General features: G+C 53.7%; 3 protein-coding genes across 3 annotated transcripts; all 3 read right to left on the reverse strand.

The window, feature by feature from the left end:
* Positions 1 to 442: 442 nt before the first annotated feature.
* On the reverse strand, positions 443 to 4,182 carry TGME49_216060 (hypothetical protein). The gene is made up of 2 exons (XM_002370875.2): positions 3,367 to 4,182; positions 443 to 2,982 (listed from the first exon to the last, which is right to left on the reverse strand). Exons 1-2 carry the CDS (start codon positions 3,571 to 3,573, stop codon positions 835 to 837), a joined length of 2,355 nt encoding a protein of 784 aa, XP_002370916.1. The 5' UTR covers positions 3,574 to 4,182; the 3' UTR covers positions 443 to 834.
* A 1,324-nt stretch (positions 4,183 to 5,506) lies between these two features.
* Positions 5,507 to 8,280, reverse strand: TGME49_216055 (hypothetical protein). The gene is made up of 2 exons (XM_018779711.1): positions 6,842 to 8,280; positions 5,507 to 6,303 (listed from the first exon to the last, which is right to left on the reverse strand). The coding sequence occupies exons 1-2, from the start codon at positions 7,574 to 7,576 to the stop codon at positions 6,172 to 6,174; spliced, it is 867 nt and encodes a 288-aa protein (XP_018635225.1). The 5' UTR covers positions 7,577 to 8,280; the 3' UTR covers positions 5,507 to 6,171.
* A 991-nt stretch (positions 8,281 to 9,271) lies between these two features.
* On the reverse strand, positions 9,272 to 12,809 carry TGME49_216053 (hypothetical protein; the record flags this gene model as incomplete). The annotated part of the gene is made up of 3 exons (XM_018779710.1): positions 11,259 to 12,809; positions 10,241 to 10,883; positions 9,272 to 9,398 (listed from the first exon to the last, which is right to left on the reverse strand). Exons 1-3 carry the CDS (start codon positions 11,350 to 11,352, stop codon positions 9,272 to 9,274), a joined length of 864 nt encoding a protein of 287 aa, XP_018635224.1. The 5' UTR covers positions 11,353 to 12,809.
* Between the last annotated feature and the right edge of the window lie 278 nt (positions 12,810 to 13,087).

A 13,087-nucleotide genomic window follows, 5' to 3' on the forward strand; every position in this document is an offset into this window, starting at 1 on the left:
GCGAAGCGTTCAGTCATACGGGGTACGGCCAGAAGGCGGCATATCCCGACGGTATCTTGTTAAAATTAAGGCCAGGAGCAAAGAACTACACAGGGGAAACTAGTGAACGCCAAAAAGTGAGACGACGTGTCGGCCCTAGTGCATCGAACCATGGACACCAATCTCTGTGCTTTGGCAAGAACAATTGACTGCGAGGGAACTGGTTTCGTGAGAAGTGGCTGTACAACCCTAGTACGTGGAAGTTAAATCACTAAGCCGCGAGTGTGGAACGATTCGGGTACGGCTCTCGCAGATGCGCTGCTGTAGTGTGCCTACCTATTTAGCTTGTAGCAAAAGTTCTCAGCATGAAGAATGCCTTCTCTTTAGTTTACCGTATCACCCCAAGTGTACAGGGCCGACAGAGATTACGTATCGGCTCGGCATTCGATAATAGGGAGCGACGGGCGGCTCATAGTGCATTAACTCCAGTATGTCACACGACTCCCAAAATGCCTGTGGGAACAAAAATTCCTATTCCATAGAATCGGGACTCAGGAATCACCCTCCTCCATTGGGCACGTTAAGGAATCCACTTCACAAATACAGGACGCGGTCAGTCTCGGTGAACCCTCCGCACGTGCGTAGGGGGATAGACTGTTTTATAATTCAGCGTACGAGCTCTGTAGATCACTGTAAACTACGTCCCAACAAAAATAAGAACCACAGCCCTTCTGCTGTAGCGTCTGACGGGGAACCACTTGCACTCGTCTACAGCTGCTCACTCCACCTTTTCGGAGTCTCCGGCGCCGCTTCAGGCACCACCGAGATTGGGAAGGATCTGTTCTTTTAACCGCCTTACTTCCACCCCCACACGTGACCTTTGAGGTTGCCTTCCCCCTGCCGTGACCTGTGTTTCCCTGGCCGTTCTGCCCCTTCGAGAGCCTGCGGAGCTGCCTCTCTTTGTTGAACAGGGGGCTCGAAGTTAGTGCGCTCGGGCGCTCGGGTGGCGACTGGCAGCGCCATTTCCCCTTGCCTCGACGGTTCACTGTCGCTTTCTTCCTCTTCGACTGGGAAGTGGCTCCTGTCGTGAGCGTAGAACGGCGCCTTGTTAGGTGTGGACAGACCCTCATCGACCCAAGGGCGTTCTCTTCGGACAACCCCGGCATTCTGAGGGTTTTGCGCAGCCCAAAACGCATGCGCTGTCGCCCGATTCACAGCCTCTGCGTCCGCCACTTCGCCGCGCACAAAACCGGGCCTGACTGTTGGTACCCTGAACTCGAGTCGCTTGGGTGTCGCTTCCGGTCCGTAGTTCTCATGGAACCGCCTCTGCGCTCCGACTCCATAGACACCCTGCGGCTCCCACTCATTGAAGGGCCGGCCTCCGTTAGAATGCGGAGTGTTCGGCAAGACCATCCCTGGAGCTGCAAAACGCTCGTGTCGCCCCTGTCGTGCACCCCCGAAGGCACCTTCTGTTAGAACGCCCCCCACTGGGTTGCGGCCACGGATGCCTACGAAGGGCGCCCCCCGGGACGGCGCGCGCTTCAGCTCGGACGCAGCGATAGACTCTCTCTCCTCTGAGAAAACCGGGGACCAGCGCCTCTGCGGGACCTCATCCACTCTTCCCTTAGGCTGCATTCTGTACGAGTCGTGACGTGCGTCTCCCAGCCCAGGGCCCTCTGGCACTAAGCCTCGGGGATCTGAAGGACGCGGCCACTCCGGGATCAAATCTTCGTCACTTTCTTCCTCCGAGAATTGATCGAGTTGTCCGAGTCCCCAATGGTCCGCCTTCGCAGCTCTCACTGCGCGTTCGCTGGCTTGAGGATGGACCCCTGACACTTGCGGTTCACGCCGGGCGGCAGTCAATGACGCCGCTCGACGGGAAGCGTGTTCTTCAGCATGCACTCTCTCAACCCGGAACTCGCGTGCATGCGCCGCGGCTCTTTTTTCTTGACCTGCGTCCCTTCCCTTCCTCGCTTGCCTTGAAGCGCCTGCTCCAACAGCCGGTTCGGAGGCCATCACAAGTTGTTCCCTCCTCTCCGACGCTAGCGCCCGGTTGTCCACTTGCCGCGCTCGCACTCCTGCAGCCTCTCGTATCTCCTTCTGTCTGTTCCCCTCTGCTTCGGAGTGTGCGTCTTTGACTGGGACGCCGTGTTCGACTGCGCCTGCGCCCTCGGTGTCCACCTTCCTTCGTTGGTCGCCTTCAGCCGCATCGCTCATACCCTTCTGACTCTCCCGGTTTTCCACACGACTCGCTGGCTTCTGCTCCGGTGACGTTTCCAAAGGAGATACCCGGCTTTTCACCTTGGACTCACTCGCAGTTGAGAGATCCGACGATTCCGGTAGAGTTGGTGCATGCGCTTCTAAGTCACTCTTCGGAGCTCCCTGCTGCTCCCCCGATAGAGGGCTTTCGGTCGCGAAGGTACTCTCAGGCGCAGGGACGCTTGAAGCGACACTCGGTTTCGGTGTCGCTGTCTCCGTGTCTTTCAGCTCACTCACGGAAGGAGGCGTCTGAGACATGTCCGGCGTGCTTTGTGGAGGGACGCTGTCTTTGTGCGACGATTCCTTCGTCTCTTCTGTCGCGCCTGGTTCCCCGTCTACCGCTTCTTGGGACGCGGAGGCCTCTTGCGAACCTGGAGAAGGCGACGAACTCGAGGTGGTGCTAGCACTGGGTGCAGCAGGCGACCCGACCGCTGCCTGCCCGCCTGCAGCAGGAGCGACTACCTCGGGCTTGACAACTGAAGTTTTGTGAACCGTCGGTACCTTCTCATCGATGCCTCGTTCTGCACGGCTCTGAGGATCGCCTTCGTTGTCCGGTTTATCCACCACAGGTGCCTCGTCACTTGAGACAGGAGGCACCGGCTCCCTAGCTCCAGCGGATTGCTGGTCTAGCACGACGTGCAAGTCTCCAGACTGGGAAGATGTGGCTGGAACTGCCATCCACCTCCACAAAACCACCAGCCAAAGGCAGACGAGCAGCAGTAAGATCACAACAACGAAGCGGCCCTGTACTCCACACACAGCATACAGACAGGGGCGCTGTTCACAGGTTCTCTGAACTCCAACGCCTCGGGAAGCGCCTTCCCTGAAGATGCCAGCGACAGTGCATGCGATCGACGTACGCTGAGGCACACTCCCGTTCACGTATTTTCTTAAACGCCTAGCACTACGTAGAGCTCGACAACGGAAAAGCTGTCCAGGCGCCACTGGTATGCCGGCCGGATCGCCGCGTACGGCCCGCTCTTCGTTGCGGGTCCCCACCCGAGTGCTCGCATTGGTTTTGGCTGTTTGTGCCTAGGAAAGCAGAGTGTGTGACGACTTTCACCTTGGCGCTTCTGGTGGAATGCCGCGCTACACAAACGCTGCTCGTCCACTGATTCCTGCACTTACTGTTCGGCTTAGCCGCCTCCGTCGCTTCCCCCTTTTCCTCGTGGGTTGTCCACCGCGAGAGCTGTTCAGTTTCTGCTGGGTACCATCCGCACTTGAGCTGGACTTGCGGCTGTAGTTGGGAAGAGAGCCACTCGCGTTGCCCGAGCTGACGCCGCTTCGGCTGTAAAGCGGGAGGGAGTCGGGACGCCATATTCCGCCAGTTACCATTTGAGCGAGGGCAGCGACGCAACACGAATAGGCGAAAAGGCAGGACGGAGTTACCCCGAGCCGCTCCACCAATCAGCGAAACGTCGGCAAAGGCTCGCGGCATTCCCCTTTGGCACTGAACAGCGCACGTGCAGTGGCACGGAAAGTTGACAGTTCCCAGTTGGTCACCCCACACCCAACAGTGCTTTCGCAGCTTGGTCGAACGCATCCACGCTTTGTGCGGACTGAGAGACCGGTCATTTCAAGACCGAACACAGAGAATGTTTCTGAGGCAGCGCGAGACGAGGGACGGCGTTTTCTTGTTTGACTACACCGGGATGTTCGCCGGCAAATCGCTCAGACAGTGTCAACATATCCGAGTCATGTGCAGCACTGAGTTGCCGTCGTTCGGTGGCAGACGTGACATGCTACTGGGACTGCAAAGCGACTCAGACCGAGGAGCATAGAATTTCGGTGCCAGGAGACGGAACAAATTGTTACCCGTTGGCGGCGAGTGTAGACATGACGCAATTAGGTACTGAAAAAGCGCTTCTGTGGCAGAACGCTAGACTAGAAGTCAGTGTTCGAACTGTAAGCAAAAAGAATGGCGAAAAAGGGAGACAGGTCAACTGCAGCTGCCGAATCGACGCATGCCGGGAAAAACTGCTGTTGGTCACTTCCGTAGATACGACAGCGTCCTTCCTGTAGGGCTGCATGCGCATGTGCTGTGCGAGTTGCGTGGCAGCCCTCGAGAGCTGTGAGAAAACGTACAGAAAACCCTTATTTTCTTTGGAAACCTTTAAAAAGCTCTATAGTCGAACCGACATTGAGGCAGAGAAAGCTGAGAAAGATGAAACTTCCAGCGCAGACAAGTGCCAATTGAAGAGCTAAACGCCAAATGCCTTTTGTAGGTGGCTGTCTGCTCGACCAAGCAGCCAACGGCGTTAGCATTCAGTTGATAACAATGCCTACCGGCTTTTTCATCTGGTCACATTTGATTCTGGGCGTAAGCTCGATCCTCGCAGATGTCATGTCCTGCTCGGGATGGTTGAAGTGTGGCTCCTATTTGCATAACACACTGTTGAAGCTTTGAGTGTGCCACGTTGTCTCGGTTGAGCGCGGTCTTGGAACCTTGGCATGTTTTTATGGGAGAGACAGACGTTCTTGAAGGCTTTCGCTGTTTCAAAAGCTTGCTACTAAAGGGCTGGCGGCTTAAACTAGGAAATGCGAAGTTGGGACGAAGGGGTAGAAGACGGAAACCAAGGTAAGTCGGATCACAGAGTGCCTGCGACGCAGCATCGCGGAACAGCCACTTCGACTCTGGTTACAACAGTACTGCACGCGGTCCGTGTGGTCCATATGGACGTTAATCAAGCAGCTTTCTTCGCATGTTCGATTTCCGTTGTAGCGGCAGACTTCCAGCGGTTCCGATTACTCAGAACAGTTTTGAATACGACTCTGTGGCACTGTCTTACTGCGTACACATCATACACCCCCTGCAGAATTAGGAAGAAGATATGGGATCCTGAAAGGGGCCTCAGTTCCCTTTTCAGGACATAAAAAACGCTCGCCATCTCGCCATTGCTGGGCAAGCACGAGTAGCGGCCCCGGCTACAGCCTTAGCGTACCGTTCATAGCAAGCCGTGCTTGGTTCCACACGAACGCGGGTTGTCCATGTCTACGTTTCACCTTGTGAATCTTCACTCCCTACAATCAAGCGGGTCTAAGAAAATGCTTTCAGGTGCGACGATGTGATGGGTTCCGTCGACGAAGTGAGAAGGGGAACCTTCCATTTTAAAGCGTACTGCGATTTCGTTCTCTGTGGCAATGACTTCAGAAGCGTCATAAAAAAGCTGACGCTCGGAAACAAGTCCGTGCAGGTTGATAGAGTAGATTTTGAAGGGCTTGAAAAAGTACACCTCAGTATCACCTAACACCCAATGAGGTGTTTCTTCCGAGGATTCCACGAAAACATCCACCATCCGCACACGCATCGTACCCAAACGCTATATATCTTCAGTGAGCAAAGAGGAAAGACGAGAGACGCAGTCTTCATATTGCGAATATCAGCAACGGAACTTCCATTTACCCTTCACATCCACTTCATGCGACTATCCAGCAACTGACACAGTGCAGCACAGAATGCAGCGCCTTGTGTCGAAACTGTGCTCGTTTTTGTAAACAGCAGTACGAGGCTGTGGATCTCTCAAGGGAAATGTTCTGCCGGTGAGTTTTCTTTTTGAGCCGAATGTTGGTGCGCCACACCAATCCATTCTCAGACGAGCCACTCTCGAATGCTCGTCCCATTGTATGAAGGCTCCCCCTCGGTAATGGGGTGGCAGATAACGGTTCTGCCATCTCGGCGATAAGAACCGGTTACTTCTACGAGGGAAACCTCAGCTCCTTCTCTAATACACAAATATCGGCCGGTCCACGGTCCGCCTCGAGCTAGACTTCCACACTAAATTCTTTTGTTCTTTACCCCCACGCGCAGCACCACGGGGCCTGCAGTTAATGGACGCACCACAAAACACCGTTTGTCCTCGGGCTATCTGGAGTGCATTCGCGGTTATCTAGCAGCCCTTCATTCTATTACTTCTGAGAATTCTCATCTATGTTCTATGGTGACGTTCCGGCTGCTTCTTGGCTGGTCCGCTCCAAGTCAGGTGCTGAGGTATCTGCAGCCGACTCCGATGCTGCTTTGACCGGAGGCGAAGTAGCCTCTGATGCTCCGGTCTTCTCTGAGTCATCCTGGAGAACAGCACAGACACACAGGTTCCTTGACACTCCAGTGGCACGCATACAGACGAGCTGTTCCCCGTCCTGCCGTAAAGTCGCAGGAAACGAAAATGTACTCTTGGCCGACGCGTGAGGGAACAGGCCGTAAGGACGCCGGTAGTCCGGAGAACTCTAGCTCGTGGGAATTTTCCACAGCATGCAGTGGCGACCGGTTGTCAGACTCAACAGCCACCGAGCAAGGGTGATATGTGGGAGAGCGAGCTATCTAAAAGCAATGCAAGCCATTACGATGAAATGGTGAAGGGTATTTTGCCACCGAAATCGGCTTCAGCCACTGCTCCACGGGTCTACGAGTTCGCCACGCAATTTCCTGTGGAAGCAAGTGTTCCAGCTAGCATGCTACAACCACGCCTACCTTTGAGCGCGGTGTTTATACCTGCACGGTTGTGAAGTATGTGTGGCGGTAACTCGCAGCACAGGCAAGAATTCTTCACCCCTTAGGTCGAAGTCTTGCCACTGTCAGGGCTTTGGAGAGTTCAGAGACACTTACTTGTCTCGAAGCGTGAATGATAGACATCGCCACCGCTGGAAGGCGTGGCATTCCTACGCCAACGACGCGGAGCGACCCTGTGGTGGCCGCGAAGATCCCAAGAGGGTGAGGGAAATATGTGAAGTTCCCTGGGGTTTGGGGTGTCCATCCTTTCTGGTCCCCAGACTGCGTGTTAGAAACTGCCGTCATCCGCTCCTTCAACGATGAACACACTGAGTCCGCCTCCTCCTGGGACAGGTTCACTAGTTGCTCAGCGAGCCACCTGACCTTTGGGGAGTACGGCCGCCGCGAATTGCTCTTCGCCTGCGGATCTTTTTCCGCAGCCGTCTTCATGGACCGGCCTTGACAGAAGTGCAGAGCGAGAAGAGGTAGCTGGCCGGATACAAAGGAACCGCTCCACAGTGGAGGGGAAGCCAGCAACGCGGAGGCCCAGGCGCAGGAGTCAACAGAGCCACGGGTCGACGGCGACGACCTTGGCACAGCCACGCCACTGTGGACAAAACATGCGGCCGACTGTGCGTGAGATCCCGACGTCTGAAGTCCAGTGGGTGTTTGCGACGGTCCTTTTTGCCGACAAGTTCCCATCACAAAACGGGGCAGGGTTTCGGAGAGTCGCCCCACCCCGTGGAGGCTGACCGACGGGCCATGGCGCTGCCCAGTGTGGAAGGTTGCCCGGCTTCCAGAGGCAGATAAGGCAGGGATGATGCACAAGACCTTACGGACGGTCGAACTCATGGGCGAATGGATCCAGGATTCACTAGAAGACCTAGTTTAAAAAGTGCGTCCGCATAGTGGGACGAAGGAAGTCAGCGGAATGGGGAGCCTAGTGTGTCCCGCAAAAAGCCACAGCATGGGAAAAAGCTGGGTGACTCGAAGAGGCCTCCGCCATCCAAAGAGGCTGCACGAAACTCGACACAACTTTGTCTGTCTTCTTGTGTGGAGGGGAACGCAACTCAGGATGACACTCCGTCATTCAAGCTCGTAGAAATTCCGTATCGGATCAACTGCAGGAACTGCCAGTTCGCCAGTCCGCTCTGACGCCTGCGACACTTCGAACTCGTTTATTGATCATGCCAACACACAGAATGCCAAACACACTGCACAGCTTTAATAATGCCCGGAAAGGGCCTCAGGTGAACGAACTGCTCCCCAGCTGTTTCACCCGTATGTGTCTACGCCACCGAATGACCTCTGCCTGCGTGACCCAGCTTCAAAGATGTCCGCGGAAATGCACACTTCTCTGCTGGACAAAGAGGAAGTCCCAAGCAAAATAAGTTACGCTATGATGAGCGCATCGCTCCATCTGCGTTTGCAATCTTTCGCATGCAGTTGCCCCAGAGCCCAGCGAGACAGTAGTCACAATAGCCGCCACCGCCAGTCGAGTCAATCAACCTTTGGATCGACGTGTAAAAAAATTGTGTTTCGGATCTCCAGTACAAATCTACGCATGACACGTGCCTTTCCTCGCGCTGCTTCCCTTCCGTATGGCTCGCTGATCAATTCGCGTTCTGTGGACAGCGAGGCATCGTCGACAGCTGGCGTGTCCGCGTCTCGCGGCTCCCGTTTGAGTCATCACTATCTAGGCATGAGGGGTCTTTGAGACATCGCGCATGATACCGCTTCTGTTACACACTCTAAGTGCAGGTACACCCGCCAACACAGGTGTAAAGTTCCATGCTCTTGTTCGTACATCACTGCACTCTGTTACAGGGGTCAAAACTGCTATGCCAATCTCACAGTTTCTGCCAGCCGTCGCCGCGTTTCCGCCAACGCATCTCCCTCAGACAAGGAACTATTGATATTGCTCGCAGCTGACTCAATTAGTATCCTGGAAGGGGAAACTCTGACACTTAGTTACATGAACGGACTATCGGATGAAAAACACAACAGTGGTTAATGTGATGCATTTTCTGATCCATTGCTTCGTTTGATATTCCACGCTTAAGCTTTCCATACATAGTACCTGTATGATACCACACTACCTCTATGTCGGTTCATTACACCATGGTTATACTGCGCAAGATTAATTTAGGAACAATCGTTTGGTAAGTAGCACAGCGCTGTCTGCCGGCGTAGTGTCACTTCGCCGCTAAAGCGAGAGCTCGGTTAGCAGATCATATTCATCGTGCCACAGAAAACCCTGTATCCAAACGTTGATATCTCAGTTGTTTTAGATGTAGCAGCAGCTACACTGCTTGACTCGGACTGACACGTAGCAAGCCACGAAGGCAGATCTGCGATACCAATTGGACCTGTCGACTCCTGGCTCACGCCTGAGGCCAAGCGTTTTGTCCTTGCTCGCTTATCTCCCAATGGTATAGAGCATCGTCCTATGACAGTGAAAACAATACCAAGTGGCGGCTGGCAGTCTAAGATGAGTGGCGCGACGAAAATACGATTCGACGCCTCAGGGAACATGCGCCGGACACATTAAGCGCCAGCCATTTGCGCACACATAAAACCGAAAAGACTGATGAGGAGAGACGCCATCGGGCAAAAGCGCACCACACTGAGGTTGGCGGAAATTAAAGCGTAGCCTGATACGCTTGAAAGCTTTCTGCAGGCACATCGGAACCCAGGGGAGGAAGCCGGACAGTTCGAAGATGCGGGGTAGCAAAACCAGAACAATTGATGATCTGCCTTACTGTGATCGCGCACGTTTAACATTCGGCCAATACAGTCTCGAAAAAACAGTCTAAAATACCCCTACATGGAGAATGCGGTGGCAGAAACACCCGCGGCTGCCCAGCAGCTGAGTCACCGCCCGATGTCGAGTCACCGACCTGCTCAGACCCTTTCAGATTCTGTCTAGGGTTCACTAACACAACAACTGGCCAGCATGGGGCCACGACCCTTCGCCTCTGAAAATGAATCCCCTCTGTTTCGGAAAACGATGGGGACTCACAGGACTCACCGTCGTGACACCATCTCAAGAAATTACGGGTCAAAGAGTGGCCACGTGGTGTGCTTCTGTGGCACGAAGGAATTCGCTCCGGAGCAAACATGACGGGTAGGGCGCTTGGCACGTAACACACAATGCGTCGCAGTTCAGTCTGCCATGTTGTTACGGCACAAGTGCGCAGATATTAGTATGTTGCTTCGACGCCAGGCTCTTTAACAAACGCAAGGAATGATCATCGCAAGTAAAAGGAGGAGACATGTTCAGTTCATGCATTCTGTCGGCCTGTTCCACACAGATAAAATGAAAATGATCGGAACAAACCAGCAATTCATCTCGACAACGCAGACACGTTGCACTTTTGGTACACACTTCAGGTATCGCACCATTCGTTGTCTGTGCAGTGGAAACGCTAATCATTTTGGGTACACATCTACGAAGTGCACCAACATGGTAGCAGGACACCCGTGACCAGCACGGTCTATGCTTTTCCGACTTACACGCACTCCGTTGGTGGGAATGATGTTCTCAGAGCTGCCGCGGCCCTTCTACAATCCGCAGTTCGTTTCGTTGACCAATCGTACACCTGTGGTTGGCAGAGCCGGGTCATTTCGTTCAACCCGTCCCACGAGCCGTCGTTTGCAAGCCAGTTATCTCGTGAATACCTTCGGCGAGAATTCAAGGCATCTATCAGCAAGTAGTTTGCAATGCAGAACTGTGCCTCCCACTGAAGTACACAGGCCTGCGACATCTGACTACCGTTCGCAGTTCTGTTAAGGCATCCCCACGCCAGATCATTGAAGGCGCCAGTAGCAGCGAGCTGAAGCCATTTTTCAAGCCGCGCTTCTTGAGCTCTCCGGAGATCTGCAGTGTTTATAATAGCGGCTAAGGGACTGGTAACTGAACGAGGAACGCTCCTGGATGGTGTTTGATCGGTCGGAGGATTTTTTTTCCCGCGTACACCAACACTATTGGGATGCTGTGTTTGAGCCTGATGCCTTAGTACATGAATGAGGTGGTCTGCTCCGGTTCGTTCTGCCGAGCTGGTTGCCAGAGAAGAAGCAGCGGTTGAGGAAGGGTACCGAAGAGACGTTGGAGGCACCTTCTGTTCGTCAACCTGCATTTCTTCATGCGCTACATGTGCTGTTGACAGAGGCACAGGCAGTGCAGAAGCAATAACAGAGATAAATTGTAATCGACCAAGTGCTGTTTTCTCAGATGACTTGTGCGTAACTGTCGACTGTTTGTGAGCACCAAGCAACGATCCCCATCCAAATAAGTGAGTTGCTTCTGTAGCCCTCTAAACAACGGACCGGCGTCCATAAGCACAGCCTAGTGCCCTGTGTGTGACTTTTCTGTGTTACATGTGTTGAGAGTTTGCATTCTGGAAGGCACACTTCTTCTTTCGGCAGAAAATTCGTTGATGCTTGGGTAGTTTCACTTGAAAGAAAAGAGTAACGACAGTTTCTACTGTTGTACCACAGGCAAGCTGACCGCTCAATGGGGAAGGGCAATTACCGGTCGTCTCTGCTGTGAGGATGCAAGAGGCTACGTGCATCCAGATATAGTGGAGGCCAATGAGGAGGTGAATGCATAGTCTCCGGCTGGCCATGGTGGCGTAGGTTTAGGAAGTTCAAAGCGTCATCTCCTCATCGAAAAGCAGGCGACATATCCCGAAGCGGTTGTACCTGCAACAAACACGCGGTGTTTTGTGCCGCGACCGGGCGGCAGAGCTTTGACAACCTGCAAAGCCAGCCGCTGGGTACGGAAATCAACCAAATGCTCCGGTGGACACAAAAAAAGAAGCCGACTGCTCCACCCCGTAGCAAAGAGCCTTCCTTCAAGGCAGCATACCTTGAAGGGCGCCAAATTGCCACCGACGAGTTGCTCGCCGAAAGTGTCATGAGAGGCCTTGGTGAGCCGCTTGTGTGCTGTCGTCGGTTCACGGGCTGTGTTATACAGCCCCACAGTCCAAGAAAAAACAAGCTAAAGGGCAGGCAAGCACTAACGAGCTGAGTCGCTCTCCTCCCCTCACCTCCCCACCATTCGATGATTCGCGTTGCCTTCCACTCTAACTCATTATACTCTATCCTTGCCTCAAAAAATTTTTCCCTTACCACAGCCACTTCCTCTAAGTCGTGCTGTGACTCTCGGGACGGTGCCTTTCGTAGGCTAAAGCCACCTCACGTTCCCACGCGTCGGGGCCTCCAGGCGGCCTACGGGGCTGGTTTCTGTGAGCCTGCTGCTCCCGCAAAAAGTAACGGCAGTCAGTTGTCTGTATAAAGCTATCGGTTGTGTAGCATATGCGCGCTGCTGCAGAGGACGTACGGAAATTGACCAGACACAAACAAGATGTGGTTCCTCCCAGAAATGGGCACTCTTCACCGAAAAGTGACAACCGTGATTTCTTCCGAGGTTTGAAGTCTTTTCGTCCGGTGACAGAGTAACGATACACACTCGCCGAGGTGAGGGAACATGTTATAGCTGGGGGCTTTTCTTAACGGTGTCTCGAGTAACCGTTGTTACTTGTATTTTTCACACGCGCGCTTATGGTCATGGTACAAACTACAGAATCCGTTGCTCGTGAAAAGCCAGCCTGAGCGCGCCGCTCGGAGGCGGCTCCGGCTGATTAAACGTCACAGAAATATAAAAATGTAGGCACCTTTTCCCGACGCCCCTTGCCGATTAAGCCGCGAAAACCCGGCGTCTGGAGCGGGATTCACCCACACGCCTGCTTTCGTCGGCTGCACTGTCCTCCGTTTCTCCCATTCTCTGCAAGCTGCGTTCCGTTTAGGGGACTGAGTTACGACAAACGGACAACGCAGTAGCGTATCACGTCGCCGTGTCATATACACTTTGTGATTCTACAGAATGTTCTCTCACGTAGTGCACACATCGCGTCAGAACATAGCGGGCTGGTTCTCTGTTTCCTTAAGACTCAATCGGATGATTGCAGACCAAAATGCGTTTACACAGGGAAACCTTGTGTGAGAGGCATGTCAGGTCGCTGCATGCCGCGATGATCACCTACTGTCGTGCAGGATTACTGTGTAAGTCCCTGCATTTCGTTTCTCATTTGGACGAGCGGAAAGCATGGGGTCAGCTGAAGCTCAGTTACTGCTCGCTACTCAAGCTAATTACCAAGGCACTGCAATTTTCGAATTTCACGTCGGCTCTTCGAACGATTTCCGGTCTGACTGTCGGTGGAAACAGCCACACAGCGGACACTCTTCAGGAAGGCAGACCGCAACTTCCAAATTCTGCATAGCGACAGCGGATGATAAACCGTAGTTGATTAGCAGAACACATTTCAGTGCGTTAAAGGTAAACGCTAAATATGCTGCAGT

The sequence above is a fragment of the Toxoplasma gondii genome, chromosome XI (genome assembly GCF_000006565.2).
Source record: "Toxoplasma gondii ME49 chromosome XI, whole genome shotgun sequence".
NCBI classification, from domain to species: Eukaryota; Apicomplexa; class Conoidasida; order Eucoccidiorida; family Sarcocystidae; genus Toxoplasma; species Toxoplasma gondii.

Bases quoted from the DNA above. Each gene is read 5' to 3' on its own strand.
- TGME49_216060 (XM_002370875.2), bottom strand. From the start codon at position 3,573: ATGGTAACTGGCGGAATATGGCGTCCCGACTCCCTCCCGCTTTACAGC. The intron at 2,983-3,366 runs GTAAGTGCAGGA...TGTGGAGTACAG, and splicing joins GGAGGCGGCTAAGCCGAACA to GGCCGCTTCGTTGTTGTGAT.
- TGME49_216055 (XM_018779711.1), bottom strand. From the start codon at position 7,576: ATGAGTTCGACCGTCCGTAAGGTCTTGTGCATCATCCCTGCCTTATCT. The intron at 6,304-6,841 runs GTAAGTGTCTCT...GCTGTTCTCCAG, and splicing joins TCATTCACGCTTCGAGACAA to GATGACTCAGAGAAGACCGG.